The sequence below is a fragment of the Alosa sapidissima genome, chromosome 5 (assembly GCF_018492685.1).
Source record: "Alosa sapidissima isolate fAloSap1 chromosome 5, fAloSap1.pri, whole genome shotgun sequence".
NCBI lineage: Eukaryota > Metazoa > Chordata > Actinopteri > Clupeiformes > Clupeidae > Alosa > Alosa sapidissima.
The window spans coordinates 36,447,991-36,464,595 of NC_055961.1; the positions used below are offsets into that span (position 1 = coordinate 36,447,991).

The window sequence follows — 16,605 nt, forward strand, 5'->3', positions numbered from 1 at the left end:
TCAGTATTTGACTAGGATATTTTACTGGTTTTGTTGATATGAGTAAACATTACAGCTTGATTCCATTGTGAAGCCGGCTTCTAAGTTCAACCGTCGTTTACTATGGTTGTTATAGTTCAAGAGCAATGATATAGAACAGTGATAAACTTTTTCATCAGATCTATTCATAGACCGATATAGACCGGTTTCAGGTCCCTAACAACCAGAATTAATAGTCACCCCATTATAATTATTATGGAGCCCTTTTTTACTTAGCAGCAACCAAAGACACAACTGGGAAAACTTTCATCTATATATATTTTTTTTATTGACTCTATTCAAAACCCAAACAGCGAATATAGTTACAAAATGACGGAGGTATTTTCTTTTTCAGATAAAAATACATGAATAGGTTATATCTGTTTTGTGATAGGAGTTTGTGTAATATATTATATACTACTACGATAACTAGCCATGTTGTGACATGCTACACTTCTTCTGAGGCCAGTTCATCTCAGTCAGATTCTTCCTCCTGGGCTTCAGTGACCTTGGTGCTTTCCCTTCTCTGTAGCTTTTTGGCCCCTATGGTGAGAAGCTTAAAAAGGTGTTTCAATCCCAAACGATGTGCATCATCCACAGGTCGGTTATTGAACCTGTCTCGGAGCTGTTTCAAGAAATTATTAAATGCATACTGTCCATCTGGCATCACACATTAAGAGTTCTTGTTAGGGAGCAACAGTGGCGGAAACGCCAAGGGTTTAACCTTTTTTCAAACATTTTATTCAAGGGCTCAAAATCTTATTTCATTAAAGTATCACTAAACTATCTCTGTACCTCAAGATTTGACCCATTCTTTAAGCAGTACCTCACCACCTCTTCCTGGTTCGTGCACACTGCCTAAAGAAGCAAAAGTGAGACACAACTGTAGAGCACAACAGAGAATGCACTGCCCAAAAGACACATCTGTACTCAAAAAGGTATTGACTTGTACCACATGTAAGGGAGTTCTGCCATCAAGATCAGCCAAATTTAAGCTGACTCCAGCTAATTTCCAAGCTTCCATCTGTTCAGTATCTCCCAGGTATGCAAGACTATAAAAAAGAGAGTATGTCATTTGAATGCAATATGTTCTTGCAAAAGTATGCTAATAAAGTCGTAACATGCAATTGAAAATTATTTAATATATCAAGATAAAAGATGAAGAGGAGAGGAATTAATTAATGGCAAACACGTTGTTGTTCTTCTCACCAACACATCTCTGCCCCTAGATCCGGCTCGGACATCTCTAACAGGGCTCCTTCATTGACCAAAAACTTCACTACCTCATAATTTCTGAGAAAACAATATTATGACATGAACATTTATAACTGTCACTGATCTCTACCAAACTTTCTTTAAAAATGAAACATATACTATACTGCTGTAAGAACATAATTTAAATGAGCAAACAGCATTTGTGCTATTTGTGCTATGTGGTGCTGCTGTATGCTTCAGTGCTGTGCCGCTCTTCTTACTGTGGATACTGCTACATATGGAGTGAGGTGTGAAAATGATTATTCCCTGTGGACATTAAAATATCTATCTATCTATCTATATTAGAGAGGAAAACCTTGGAGATATCTGTCTTACTTGAAACGGATTGCATCCATAATAGGGGTTCCTTCTGAATTATCTCTGGCATTGACATCTGCGCCTTTACTGATAAGATATTTGACCGTCTCCACATCACCCTCACCAGCTGCAAGATGTAGGGGAGTCCTCCCACGATTATCCGGAACACATACATCTGCACCCTTAGGCACACAGACAATAATGTTCATTCAAATTATGAAAAGACAAATAATCAAACTCAAAAAAATACAATATCCACAAATATTTAGAACTGCGATTGCAACTTATAAGTCACTTGATAGTGTTTGGTATGTGTATTGCAATATTTGTGAATATTAAAGGAACCGTATGTAAGAAATGTATTCCAATTAATCATAAAATGGCCCTAATATGTCACTAGACATTAAGAAATCATGTTCATTTCAAATACTTATATCACTGACAACAGTAGTCCGGCCAGGATATTGTCATTTAAAAAGTGAAGTTGCAGCCCTCAACTGATGTTGATGTTGTGTTTTGTCATGTCATTCTGTGTTTTGGCCTGTTGCGCCACCCTCCACCTATCTACTAATCACAAAGTCAGTAGTGTTTCGGCATCCGGGTTGGCAACCTCGAGTCAGGGGGGACGGGGAGGTGATACACCTCTCTACAGTCATTTGAAAGTGATTGCAGTACCAGTTTTGGCCACAATCTTACATATGGTTCCTTTAATGTTAGCCTAAATTATGACATGACTGTAACATGTGGCTAGATGGACCAGTATTAACTAAACTGTTATTTATATGTCATTATGTGAAAAATAATATTTTCAATTTCAACATTACCTCTTTCAGATGTGTTTGCATTGAAACAATGTCCCCTTGTAAAGCTGATGCATTCATAAGCATTGGAAATAGTGCAAGTTGGCACACCCTCATCTCCTAGGAGTTGATAAATATGAATGGAAGTTAGGTGGTTTGGGGCCTCACAGGCCTTTTCTCCTCTGTAGGCTACTGCCGTATAATAGCGCTGAAAATTTTGTGTCATGCATGACTGAGCAGGACTGTGCATGACCTTTTTTGTCAGATCATGGAGAGATTTCAGGTGTGCAATAACTTTAAAAGGAGTTTTCATATGTTAGGGTGGTATGGGCGATTACTATTGAAATGTTAAAACAGAATTGTCCACTGAAATCAGAACTTAAACAACCCCTGAATTCATAATGGTGGGTGGGTATAAATTGGGTACAAATTGTAACCCAAATCATTAATTGCACAAAAATATTGTTTTTTTGTTAAAAAAAAATTGGATTAGATTCCCCATGCAAACTTTGAAATGAACAAACTGAACAAAAATGTTGGTAGTGTTGCATAGGCTATTGATATTAAAGTTGAAAATACAGTTGCTTAATATATAAAGACTTATAGGCCTACACAATATTGATAATTTAAAAGTAAAAATCACATAGGCCTATTATTTAGGACTACCCTCGCAAAAAAGGGGTGAGGGTATGTTTGTTTCAAATGAGTAGCCCTCCATATGATTTCGGGTCTTGAGGTAGCCCTCATTCCCAAAAAGGTTGGAGACCCCTGATTTAAACTATCCACCTATATTAAACCTCATCTACCTAGGAAATAATTTAACCTTTTAAACTATCCACGTATTTAACTGTTCAGTCACCCGAATAACTATATTAAACCTCATCTACCTAGTTCAGTCATTCCAACTAGGCTATATAACCTCATATACCTAGCAAATAATTTTAGCCTTTTAAACTATCCACCTATTTAACTGTTCAGTCATTCCAACTATATTAAACCTCATCTACCTAGCAAATAATTTAACCATTTAACCTATCCACCTATTTAACTGCTCAGTCATTCCAACTATTAAACCTCATCTACCTAGCAACCAATATAGCAACCATGTCAAATATCCTACCAACACCCTAGCAACCACTTCCACAGTTACAATCTAGCAACCAATATAGCAGCCAATGAGTTTGATCTACCAACCAGCATAGCAACCACCACAACTAACCTAGCAACAGCCTAGCAACCACCTCAAGTACCCTAGCAACAGCCTAGCAACCACTTACACAGTTTACAACCTAGCAACCAATATAGCAACCAATGAGTTTAACCTAGCAACCAGCATAGCAACCACCACAACTAACCTAGCAACAGCCTAGAAACCACCTCAAGTACCCTAGCAACTATGTCAAATACCCTAGCAACAGCCTAGCAACTAGTTCAGTCATTCCAACTTATTAAACCTCATCTACCTAGCAAATAATTTAACCATTTAAACTATCCACCTATTTAACTGTTCAGTCATTCCAACTATATTAAACCTCGTCTACCTAGCAAATAATTTAACCTTTTAAACTATCCACCTATCTGTTCAGTCATTCCAACTATATTAAACCTCATCTACCTAGTTCAGTCATTCCAACTATATTAAACCTCATCTACCTAGTTCAGTCATTTCAACTATATTAAACCTCATCATGTTGGTTGCCAATTAGCACATCATCTGTTTTAACAATATATTTCACGCCATATGTTTTGCATTTTCATGCACTGGTAATTCCCTGGAATTGTGTTTTCTAGTTCTTCTTCTTTTTCTAACACGTTTAATGCAGCTTCAACCATTTAACGTAGAAACTTCATTCAAACTTTGTCACGTAGATCTTACTTAGGACACCCGGGCAATGTATTTTTCATCTTTGTAACTTTTATACTTTTTAGGGGCCGTTTATACGAGAACGATTGCGAAGGAAGACGACAAAATATTTTATCATAAGTGCCTTTCGTTTACACGGCGACCCCGCCATCGGGGCTTGAAGACGCAAAAATCTGAAGACTCCTTCCAGAGTGTAGAGTTTTGAAGACGACCCCGGTTGCGTCTCCGTCTAAACGGCTAAACCAAAGATCTTTGATTACCTCTCTGGCTAAACTGTCAAATTAGAATGTCTGCGCGTGACGTACCGGGGTTCTATCACACCACCACCCAGCGGTCTGGAATGCATATCCAATCGAATATCACATACTCTTGCGTCTTCATATAAACAAAGATTTCCCCCTGAGAATGCTCGTCTAAACGCGAATAAAAAAATGAAGACGAGACGTCACTTCTGCGTCTTCTCTTTTCATCGTCACCGTATAAACGTAGCCTTAAACTATTAATTAAAAACTACTCAAAATTTCCCCATAGACTTAACATTGGGCTGATGACATCACAATAGAGCCGTTAAGCAATTAGAATCCTATGCCAGGTGGTCAGGCCACCTGGCTCAACTGCCAGTCTCAGGCTTTAAGCATACAAACTGGCTCTATTAAGACTACACATCCTGTTCAACTGCTTCCTCTGCCAAAAACTGTTTCAAAATAAAAGTCCTCACTACAATATTTCACTGTTAAACAATATAACCCTTTAAACTACTGAACATTTTAACTGTTCAGCCATTGTAACTGTTACTTGTCATCAACTGTGACTCCTACCCACTGTACCTAGTTAGCATGGTTAGCATAGTTAAAATGTTAGCATTGTTAGCATAACTACTAAAAATGATTAGCTAAGTAAGCTAAGTCACATGGTTAGCATAGTTAGCATTTTTGACAAAACTGCTAGAAAACATTAGCTAAGTAACATGGTTAGCATAGTTAGCATGTTAGTATTACTGCTAATAATGATTAGCTAAGTAACATGGTTAGCATAGTTAGCATGGTTAACACTATTAACATTTTTTAGCAAAACTGCTAGAAAAAAATAGCTAAGTTAGCTAAGTGGCATGTTTAGCATAGTTAGCATTGTTAGCATAGTTAAAATTGTTAGCATAACTGCTAGCAAACATTAGAGCCATTCCAACTTTCAGTTATTGTCAAATATCTACCTATACACAGCCATTAAAGTATTTGAATAGCAACATTCATTAAACTTTCAGTCTGTCAACAACTTTTAAACTATTTACATTCAACTTTTAAACGGACTACTTTTAAACTATCATTTAACTATCTATCTATTAAACTAGCCATCTATCAACAACTTTTAAACTATCTACATTCAACTTTTAAAGAGTCTACTTGTAAACTATCAACTTTTATTAAGCTATGCAACCACCATATCTATCCTAGCATCACCGTAGTAACCATCTCTGTATTATCTATTTTAACTATACATGATATTTTACATCACAACTTTTGCATTTTCATGCACTGGTAATTCCTTGGAATTGCATTTCTAGTTATTATTATAACCGTTTCTTTTTTCCTTTTCAAGAATGAATGCGACTCTTAACCGCTTAATGTATAGACATGTTGAAATAACCGTTCTGAAGGTCTGGAGTGAGGCAAGAGAGTTATTATTTCAGATTTTTTTTAAAGTTTATACTTTTTGAGAAATAGGGGATTAAAAATGTTAAAAAGCTATTTTTCCCCCATAGACTTCAATGGCTGTGATGTCATAATGGCCTAAAGGCAGCTGAGCTTGTTAAGCTCCCAGAGTAGTTCCCGGGCTAATCAGAACACTGGCACAGGTGTCACCTGTGAATTCAACTGTCTCAGCTTCTAATGCATACAATTTGGTGCTCCCTAAAACTACACATCCTGTTTAAGTGTTTCCGTGTCTAAATAAAAGTCACAGCCATATCTCATGCTTTGCGCATTATATCTCCAGAACGGCTTGACGCATATGCTTCAAATTTGGTACAACTGTTTGTATGGACTCAAAGATGAAGTGAGTTAATGTTGGTCAAAGGTCAAGTCCATGAATACTCTGGGTGCGATATCTCAATAATGCCTTGACATACATGCCTGAAATTTGGTATGAGTGTTTGTATGGACTCAAAGATGGAGTGAATTGATGTTGGAGGTCAAATGTCAAGTTCAAAAACACCTTGAGCAAAGATAATTCATGCGTAGCAAGATGGGTCGTCCTAGTTCATGTCTATGAGGGCAAAGTGGAGTTCAGTCAGAGACGGGCTCTGGTTCAGTTCCCGCCTGCACAAGGGCGTGTCACTGACGTATGACTGACGTTTGAACGCCTCGGTTCCACGCCAAACAGAAGCCGAAGTACAAAACAAACTTGGTGTACACCTTCATTAATGTTGATTTTCTCCTGACTGGAGGGTCATACTGTCACAACATTCTCCTGAAATGGGGAGGAGGGTTTGGAGATCATGATACCGTGTCCGAAATGTGCATCCATTGCTCAGATAAATAAGGCTTTGACAAATTCTGGGAAATTCTTGGATTCTGCCATAGACCTCAATGTTAAAAAGGGAGCCCGATCACTGCATAAATGGGGGATAGTTTAGCATGCTTACTTACAGTACAGCTGCTTGTCAATTTCGTTACTCATGCAGGGCTCATTTTATTGACTCTTAATGTTTGCAAAATCCCGATGTAAATGGAAAAGTGTTTTCCAAGACTCAAAAGTGCTTGTCCCAAGGAGAATTACTTACCGTAGTTTTGAACTAACTACGTAATGAATTGCATCCACACATCAGCAGCCTTTTAACTGTGTTATGTTAATTGCAAGGATTCCCTCACGAACGTCTTAAAGTGACAGGCACTCAATTAGACCTATACACTACTTTATTGAATGCTACCTCTGACTAAGAATGCATTACTTTGCACTTGTATAGTCTTTTATTTTGGAATCTTAAGAGCAATAAACATATATTCCAATGTTAATGAATTCATGTTTTTTTCATTCAGATATGTAAATCAACATGTATAAGTTGCTATTAGTCAATTACCCTTTCAAGAGAGTTCCATTCTCAGCATCATAGTTGGCCCCACAAGACTTCCTCTTTAACATTCCATATGTTATTTTAATGCAGAGGAAGTAGATTGGGGCCCAAATAGAACGTTCAAGCATTGTTTTTGTTTTTATTGTTGAAAGGGTCTATACATACAGTCGGCAACTAGTCATAATCGTGGTTACCGCCCCCAGTTGCCGTGGTTACCGTGGCTGAAAAGCCCCCGAGGGGGAAAACATTCGTTTTGATTGCATGTAATCTAATGGAGGTGCACCGGCTTGAGTACAGAAAGCTCCTATAAAAATATTAAATCTTTTAGCAAACATCACTAAACGGCACAAACACCTTTCAACTGAGAGTTATCTGTGTGTCAAGGAGGTTAAGGGTAACATAAGTTCCCTCATTTTGCTAATTCCAGTTAAACGGCCAGAACTGTCTCGAGTGTACTCATTGTAGAACTGCTTTCAATGGCCGGACTGTGTAGCTCGGTTTAGCAAGCTAACCCTTTTGCCTTAACATCACATACTCATAAGTTGCATCTGAATATATTCTCACATGAATGCACATTCCCTACAATGGCCGTGGGAATAGTTTTAACAAGTAATGTGTACCAGTTGGTTATGTTACACTGACGATATAAAGTTAGCCAGTTCGCAACCTAATGATGCTACCATTGAATATAGCTTTTAGAGAAATTTGTCGTCAACATTGGGCAATCGAGGGTGAATTAAGTTGTTAGCATACACTGGGCAGTTAAGTAAACACAATTTCTTCAAATGATTGTGTTCAGAAGCAGAAACTCCTGAATGTAAAACGAATTCGTGGGGGGCGGTAACCTTTCCGAACGTCTTAACCGACTGTATGTACTGGGGAGATAATCATTAATCGAATCGGGCTGAAAAAATGAATCGTTAGATTAATCGATGCATTGAAAAACTAATCGCTAGATTAATAATTTAAAAAATAATCGTTTATCCCAGCCCTAGATTCAATGTTTGTTTTTATTTTTCAGGAATCTCCCCACCAACATTAAGCCAGCAGCTTTCCATCCACTATTGTAATTCCTCTGGCATTACATTCTAGTTTATTATTATTATTGTTATTATTAGGACAACAGCAATTAAACACAACATTAACGTGTCTAAACGTGCTGACTCCTCCTGCCCTGATGATTAGCCTATCCTAACCATACACTGGTTGATAACAGGAGGTTATGTACAAGTTAATGTTAACTATCGTTACTTCTGCAACTGAAAGTGTATGTAGCATCACATATTAACGTTAGCATATTGACCTTGGCCATGTACCAACATGCTGGATTTTGGGAGTAGCAGCTAGCTGCTAACGTTAACCGTTAACGTTTGGCATCATATCATTCATGCTAAAACAGCAGAACATTATGTAAACATTTAGTTGGAAAACCAAGACGCTGAAATCAACGGTAACGATAGTTACGCTTGAAAAGCTAAATTACTTTTATTAACTAGCTTAATCAGTTCAGTATCAATGTGATGTCAACTTTAAGGTAGCAGCTAGCTGCTATCCACACTAATTTGTCGCTGCCACAAGTCACACATATGGCATCAAACTACATACCCTCTCCTTGTCATCGGTCCCTAACCAACCAAGGCGTAAAGACGATGCCACAGCAGACAAAAATCTATATTGCTCTTCATCTGTTTGCCTTGCAAACCTGCCTGAAATGATTCCCATTTTAATAGTTTCAGAGCTGAAATTAGCTAATATTATGCGTTCTTTTTAATGTTTCTTTGACCTTGAAAACACTGAACGTTATGTCTCGCGCTGGCTGCGCAGGTTCATGTCTGATATGAATAAGCAAAGATCGCGCTTAAACCCTCTCTGGCCACTTTAGATAGGCCTACGTCTATTCATTAAATAACTGAAGGTGTAGTACTATATTAACTCTTGTAAGGTGTTCGGGTCTGTGGGACCCGTTTTCATTGTTTGCTAAAAGAAAAAAATATGCTATTTATGCTTCTAACTGGCCTGGCGAAGAACATAAAAAATAGCTTCTTTTCAATGACTGCACACGGTAGGCCTACACCTCTGGTTACAACGTTACAAATTTGTTACATTTCAATCACTTTCACCCATAGACTGCTGATTTTTTTTAATAATGGAATTTATTCATTTTCTCACAAAAAAAAACGAAAATTATCATATAATCATAATGTGATCTCACAGATGTAAATGGCAAATATGAACCATAAATTATGTATATTGAGCTAAAGTAAACATTAAGTAGCCCTATTTTTACATACATGGCTTTATTGATTTAAAGTAGTGTGGGTCCACCAGACCCGGGAACATCTGATGTGTAACAAAAATATGAACACTACAAGGGTTAAACTAAATCAGTGTGTTTTGGTCTTTTAAAAATACCGAACAATGTCGGAAACTTGACATGACTGAAGACAACTTCTCTTTTCCTTTTAACTTTTCATCTGACAACTAGCAACCAATGACCATACATTCAAATCTGAATTCAAATGTGAATGTATTTCTTGCAGTGGCCGAAACGGGATATAATTGTGTATAGTGTCAAAAATGACCGGGCCCGGATTATAATGTGTGGTCTAATAAGGTTGTGGTGGTGGTTGGTGGATCCCATAGACCAGGGGTCTCAAACACCCGGCCCGCGGGCCAAATCCGGCCCGCGTCCTGCCCAATTCCGGCCCGCGACGAATGTCAAAATAATAATGTAATCCGGCCCTTGAGGCTATTAATTGCGACAAACAACGATACTGATTAAAATAGACGATAGATCCAGGTACGGTGACAAATCTCATTTGTAGGCCTACTCTGCTCCACTATGTGCAAGACATCCAGAGCTTGATTCAAACCCAAAATCGCTGCGCAAAGTTTTCAGGAAATACTTGTATTACACGCGAGAAACACAAAGACGTGCATTTGTAATGACGCGGAAGCGATGCAGGCCATAGTGTTGCAGAAATTGAAGCAGAAATTAAGCAGAAATAGCCAGGCCTACACCAAATGTTGAAAAACGTTCACGTGTGATGAAGTCTTAGGTAAGGTATGTTATTCACCTATTCTAATTCTGAAGGAGAATATCCTTTTGGAGATTATGATCGATCGTCTATGACAGTGATAGTCACGGTGCGTCTGTGAATGGAGGTGCGTGTATGCAACGGTGTCCACTAAGCATACCATGCTTGTTTCGACCCTCTGCCCAACATAGCTTGGAGGTTGCAGTGGTAATCGTGATGATAGTGTCCGTAATGGATGTGGTACAGACAGCAGGGCTAGTAGAAATAGGGCTCTAAAGAACTACAAAGTCACCCGCAATATGATGCGAACTTCTGGGTACTGCAGATTACCCGCGATAGGAACTGTTTGACCAGAATACTTTATTGTAGGCCTATATTGTAGTAATCTATTACTAAACCACAACATCTTAGGTGTTGGTATACATCTTAGGTTTTTTTCTGTTAATTTGTTATGTGGGTAATATGAAAAAAGGAAAGTAAACCTGCTTAAATATGTTCATCCAGTATTTACTGAAAGGTGCATAATTTGAGGTGCTTGCCATCCAGTGACAAATTAGATGGGTAAATTTACCCCCTTCATAAACTTTTGTTTTACTCAAAGATTTTTACATTTACAGTATAACTTTATCTCTGACCACTTTCAAGCCATGGCCTTTTAAATTTTGATAAAAATCCAATGGTGTTGCTTTCTTAACCCTGATGCCTAGTTTGCCAGATTTAAAAAAGTTATGAGAGGAAATATTTTTATTTGGTGTGAAACACACACACATACCTGTTTTTTATGTTTTTCATTTATTTTATAATTTGTATTAATATTTATTTTATCATTATTTTATTTATAAGCTAAGGTTGCTAGCACAGGTGTCTAAAACTAGATAAAAACACTTGCACTTTCTGTTTGCAGTTTTGTGTGGTATTTGAAAAAAAGAACATTGCATTTTCAGCCGGCCCCCCAATCAGATGACGTTGGCAGAATTGGCCCCCAGCTCATTTGAGTTTGAGACCCCTGCCATAGACTGTATATATATAACTATATATACAGTCTATGGTGGATCCAGAGTGGATCTGTGATGTGTGGTTGGTGAATCTACAAGTGCCGTAAACTGCCAAAACGTGTCGCACATGGTCGCACTATAAAAACTGGACGTAATTCCTTCCATGTCTCATTCTCTTGGCCTTTGCAAGAGTAAGGAGCCTCAATTGGAGCTGAGGAAAAGGTGAGCTATTGAGCTTTGATATTTAGTCGTTTTTTAGCATCACAACTTTAGATGACGTTAATTTGTTTTACTATATGATGTGTTGAACCAGTGCAGATTCATTTATTCCACTCATACTTTGGTAAATTGTGAAAGCCACGTGGGTTATTATCGCACAACTCGGCTAGCTGCTAGCTACGTATAGCTCGCTGTTAGCAGAATTCATGGCGAGTTGCCACAACGTTTTAATAAGTGTCTGTCTTGGTTTCTGTCGGAGCATTGTGTTCGCTAGTAAACAGCTAAAGTTAACTAACGTTAGCAGGTGTTTATATCGGCTGTACTGTGGCTGACTATAACGTTAACTAAAGTTTAACACAAAGCCTGAATGGTGTCGATGAGCGGTGCCATGCATTCAACTAGTTGAAACGTGGCATTTTGTAGTAAATACCACGTATGGCGCATGGCTAGATTATGCTCAGGTTTGCTTTCATTGCTACACATCATTGTAGTGGTGACAATGAGGCCTGAAACAACCTTTTCCAGTTTCCCGCAAATGCAACGCTAGGCGATGCTAAATTGACCTGTTAGGCCTGTTAGCTCTGGTGGCTAACGTTAGCTTGTTTTAATTGCGTTAATAGCTTTATTGTAACTGTTAATGCTTTCCTTCAAGTGAAGAGTGGACATGTATCTTTAGTTTTACTGTAACGTTGTTTACGTTTTACATTTCAGGATCTTTTTCATGCAAGGCCTTAAAGTAAAGCCATGGCTTATCTCATGGCCTCTACCACGCTGTACCCTCGTGCTGTCCAGAGCGCAGCGTCATGAACATCGTTTCATTGGCGACCCTGGAGCCTCTTCAAATATGATTACGTTTGTGACCAAGTGATTGAACCTGCTCAGAAGTATGTCTGCAAACAGCAAACGCCTCCTCCAGGTAATCATGCTGCCTTGTGCTCGTCTTGTGCAAAGTCTGGATTTCCAAGTGAAACGTGAGAAATCACAAGTCTTGCTCGGAGCGTTTAACAAAATGGCGAGTTTTTTCTGGTGTCTGCCTGACTATGACGCTCAAATGAAATGAGTCAAGTGAGAAGGATTTAGGCTTGTGATGGGCTACTCATTTAAGCATGTTTGCTTGGAATATCTTGTTCTTATATGATATGGACAGATTGCAATAATGACAGCTGAAAGTTCACTAAATCGCTTGATCACCAAGTCCATATGAACTACAGTTGAACCATAAATCAAGTTTCCCCACTTTTGCACATTCGCATAATTGCAATATTTCCAATTGCACTTGAAGGCTTCATTTGGGCACCTTTGTATCTCCAGCATAGCAGCACCGCACCAGTCAGGGTCTTGTTTGTAGGCCGGGAGACTGGATGCAATGCTAATAGAATTTGAGTTCTCTTGCAACCCACTGTTGTGCGTAAGTCATAACAGTGTTACTTATGAGAACCAACACACCATGTATGCTCTGTACTTTTAATGGCTGTTACAGTGCTCAGTTTAGGCAGTCATATCATGACTTGATTTGTGTCTCAGGTGTGAGGACATGGCTACTTTGAGGATGAATTGAGAAGGTCCTTACCAACTTTGCAAATGTAAGTACTTTCACATGATGCCAGATTTGTTGCCACTGAGATAAATGATGATTATTATGTTCAACTGCTCTGACTAGTGTGACAGACAACAAGTGTATCCTGAATATTCTCCAATTGATTTGTAATTTTAAGCCAAGAGGAATTTGATGCATTTTTAATGTTGTGTAATGTGTCTTCACAGGCATGTTGGAGAAGTTTCTTGAAAAGGTGGGTAAATGCATTACTACTTGGGGAGAAGTAGTAGAGTACTGGTAATGATGGTAAAACAGTGGGGATTAACTAAATTTGCACCTTGCCACCTATAAAATATTTTGACCTCAATTGCCTTGTGGTGGTTGCCATTATTGTAATTTCTAGAAATAAAGCCGAGGTCTATCCCGATGGACCCCTCTCTGTAGGGTCTTATCGTTGGAAACGCCTCGAACATAAACATCTGTGGTAACCCATAGTCCCATAGTTGTTACAATCAACCTTGTGGGCAAAAAAACTGCAGGACAACCTTAAATGTTATTATTCTCCATTTTTGTAAGTTGCTTTAGATTTTTTAAAAAAGCTTCTACATAAACAAATGCATGTAAATGTGTCAAATATGGTTTCCTATCATTGCCCCTTGAGTCAACTCCCTCTGTGATTGTTACAGGTATGAGCTTGAGTGACCAGCAGAGGGTGCTGCCTACTTCCTGGTAAGATTGGCCTTGGTTTTTTTCCTGTTTGTGGCAATGCATTTTCTATTCTCCTGCTAAGCACTGTTGTATCTGCATCCAGTTGTGTATCTGGCTGGATTGTTCATTTAGCAGTGCAAGAGCATTTGGCATGTGCTGTAATGGTTTCTGAGTTTGCTTTACTTGGGGATCCATGTCACTATGCCTACACTTTCCTTAAATATCTTGCGTGTTGCTGATCAGTTAGACCTCAAACTAACTTTTTCTCTTTTTGCCCTCTTTGTAGCAGCAATAGATTCGCACTGAGAATCTGGAGGTCGGTGGAAGTCGTAAGTTTTTTAAATCTTATCAAAAAATAAACCCCACTGACCCCAGCTGTTCCAAAAGTCCTGGCTCCTTGCTGTAGCCTCTGTACTGGGTAGTGCACAGCACTCCTGCTGCACTTGGTATGTCTGCGCTCCAGGCATCTGCCTAGAACTCTGTTTGTGCTGAGACGTACATATTTCTGCCCTGCCTCTGATTGATCTTCCATGAGTGACCCTGCAGCCTGGCTTGGTGTAGTGGTATGTGAGGCCACCAGTGGCGCAGTGTCAGGGTTTTGCGGCATCTCCAGCTCAGCCACCACCAGCACCATAGTCAAGTGCAGTACAATGTATACACCCACCCCAGATATTAGTTTATATAAATTAGTTTTGACAAGTACTGCCATTTATAATTTCTTAAATTACGTATTTGTGTTCAAATGACTTCTGTCAGTTGGTCATATACCAAGGCTTTTAGGAAGCACTGTTCCTAACTTGCTGTGGACTTGACCATAAAGTAAACCCCATTCCAGTGAGTCATTCCAGTCTGTTGCTTGAATGACTTGCAGGAAACAGTGATTGAAAGTTCACTGAGCTTCATGTGGAGCCTTGATGAGCTCTAATATTTCCCTTTAACCCTGTTTAGGTGTTGCTGGTTTGTATGTCCTTCCTGGGATCTGGGCTTCTTGATGTTTACGGAAAGGTGAGCAAATTATCTTTTGTACAATGGATCACTTTCAAAGGGGGTCAGCCATGGTGCTATTCAGGCGATCCTTAACGCGTTGGTCCTATATTGATGCTGCATGAGACATGTGCAGGTTTTGTTGTATGTACTAAACCTGTTGTCCCAGTGGTAACATGCATATTTCTCAATATTATTTATGTTGGTGTTATGCTAGTTTCTAGATCTTGCAGCAGTGGTATATGCCTTCCCTAAATTGTTTTCCTTAATTTCAGATCAACTTTTTTTTTTTTTTTACTCAAGTGGAACTTTGATTCCTAACCTGGATGGACCAGATGCAACCAGAAACCCAGTCAGAGCCAGTTGTGCCATTTCCACCCTGAAATTCTTACCTAGTTCTTTAGTCATGTGATGTTGCAACATCTACCCAATGTACCCTTTCGGAATGTTTAGGGCTGTCTGCCAAACTTGATTGTTTATAATATGTGCATATTGAGTCTTTTTGAGGCAACATGGGATCCAGTGGCTGACCAAGTCTTTAACATGGATGCCATGCAAGTATACCTGGATGATTAGTTAATAAATAAAGCAACATTTGAATGGAAAGTATATTTGAGTAGCACGTGTGTGTGTGTTAAAAAATATATATTATTCATCAGTCTTGTAATGTTGGTGAGACCCAGAGACTGTGTTTATCATTTGAAATTAAACTCTGCTCACTCAGCTGTCGTATGACTCTTGACTTGACTTCTTGGATGACCATGTTCTTACTTTCAGATCAAAGGCACTGAAATTAACCTTTGCTTGCGTAGGCCTTTTGGACCTGTTGTCAATGCATGAGCTAGTCCACATGGTACATTTAGAAGCGCTGGCTTGGTCTAGCTGCCTGCACAATGAGAATTTGTTCCTGCGCTGTTTCTTTTAGGTGATCTCTGCCAAATTCAGTGGTTCTCAGGATTTCATATGGGTCATAGGAAAGAGATTAAAGGATCCCCCTCAGTGAACTCCGCATTCACTTCTCAAGATCCTCATTTGATGTCAACCTGAACTTGTTGGCAGCAAATATCATCGGAATGGTTAAGCTTTGCTAAGGTTTTTATGCAGGTGCTGGTTGTAATGTATTTAAATGATCTCTCAAACACAAGATTACCACACATGATTCCTCATCACTGTAGTTGGCCTTGTGGGCCCAATATGAAATAAGTTGTCATTCTTCATGCAAGAAACAAACATTTGTTTAACTGCCTCCAGCAACTCTTGTCATGCATCACTGGTGTTCTAGCAAATGTTATAAGTTGGGCAATAGAAAAGTGAACATGTGTTTATACTTATCTAAATAACACCTAATACAGAAATAAAGTGGTCTCTGAAGATGCATGCAAGTTAAAATGTTCAATGGCTTCAGAAGGAACATATTGATGGACTTGATGCTGATTGTCTTGGCAAATTGGAAGTACATGATTGTTACCAAAGTGGGTAAGTTGATTAGAATAAATGAAAAATAGGAAACTATCCATTGACCAAACATATCTTAATCAGAGTTGCTGACGAAAGGCTTGTTATGTGACCTTCTGCACTCAGGATATTGCTTGCTTGCCTTTGTGAATAATTAACCCCAAAAGCAGAATATTAAATAGGCTACACACACATTGTAGAGAATTGCTGGAGACAGACACAAGTTGTCTAATTTGGTATGTTGCCACAATGTTGTGAAGAGCAATGGCCTTCAGAGAAACTAACAATAGACACAATGTTACTTTATCAGAATATTAGTAATTAACGTGCATTTGAAACAGACAT

At 38.7% G+C, this 16,605-nt stretch overlaps 1 protein-coding gene, 1 long non-coding RNA gene and 1 other non-coding gene across 4 annotated transcripts; 2 read left to right on the plus strand and 1 right to left on the minus strand.

Moving 5' to 3' along the window:
• Positions 1–294: 294 nt before the first annotated feature.
• si:ch211-209a2.2 (L-asparaginase) lies at positions 295–9,159 on the minus strand. The gene is made up of 7 exons (XM_042091415.1): positions 8,930–9,159; positions 2,415–2,510; positions 1,609–1,772; positions 1,228–1,311; positions 971–1,070; positions 814–876; positions 295–643 (listed from the first exon to the last, which is right to left on the minus strand). The coding sequence occupies exons 1-7, from the start codon at positions 9,044–9,046 to the stop codon at positions 494–496; spliced, it is 774 nt and encodes a 257-aa protein (XP_041947349.1). The 5' UTR covers positions 9,047–9,159; the 3' UTR covers positions 295–493.
• A 2,269-nt stretch (positions 9,160–11,428) lies between these two features.
• LOC121708640 lies at positions 11,429–15,528 on the plus strand. Of its 2 annotated transcripts, none has more exons than XR_006031711.1 (8): positions 11,429–11,579; positions 12,288–12,492; positions 13,101–13,159; positions 13,341–13,366; positions 13,800–13,842; positions 14,108–14,150; positions 14,770–14,826; positions 15,109–15,528. It is a non-coding gene; the product is annotated as an uncharacterized LOC121708640 (long non-coding RNA). The 2 variants fall into 2 exon arrangements; XR_006031710.1 differs by having other exon boundaries at positions 11,430–11,579; positions 15,081–15,528.
• LOC121710186 lies at positions 13,524–13,659 on the plus strand. The gene has a single exon (XR_006032137.1). It is a non-coding gene; the product is annotated as a small nucleolar RNA SNORA18 (small nucleolar RNA).
• Positions 15,529–16,605: the final 1,077 nt, after the last annotated feature.

Excerpts from the sequence above, each read along its gene's own strand:
- si:ch211-209a2.2 (XM_042091415.1), bottom strand. The coding sequence starts at position 9,046 with ATGGGAATCATTTCAGGCAGGTTTGCAAGGCAAACAGATGAAGAGCAA. Across the intron at positions 1,312-1,608 it reads ATGGATGCAATCCGTTTCAA|AAATTATGAGGTAGTGAAGT; the intron begins GTAAGACAGATA and ends TTGTTTTCTCAG. Across the intron at positions 877-970 it reads GCAGAACTCCCTTACATGTG|GCAGTGTGCACGAACCAGGA; the intron begins GTACAAGTCAAT and ends TTGCTTCTTTAG.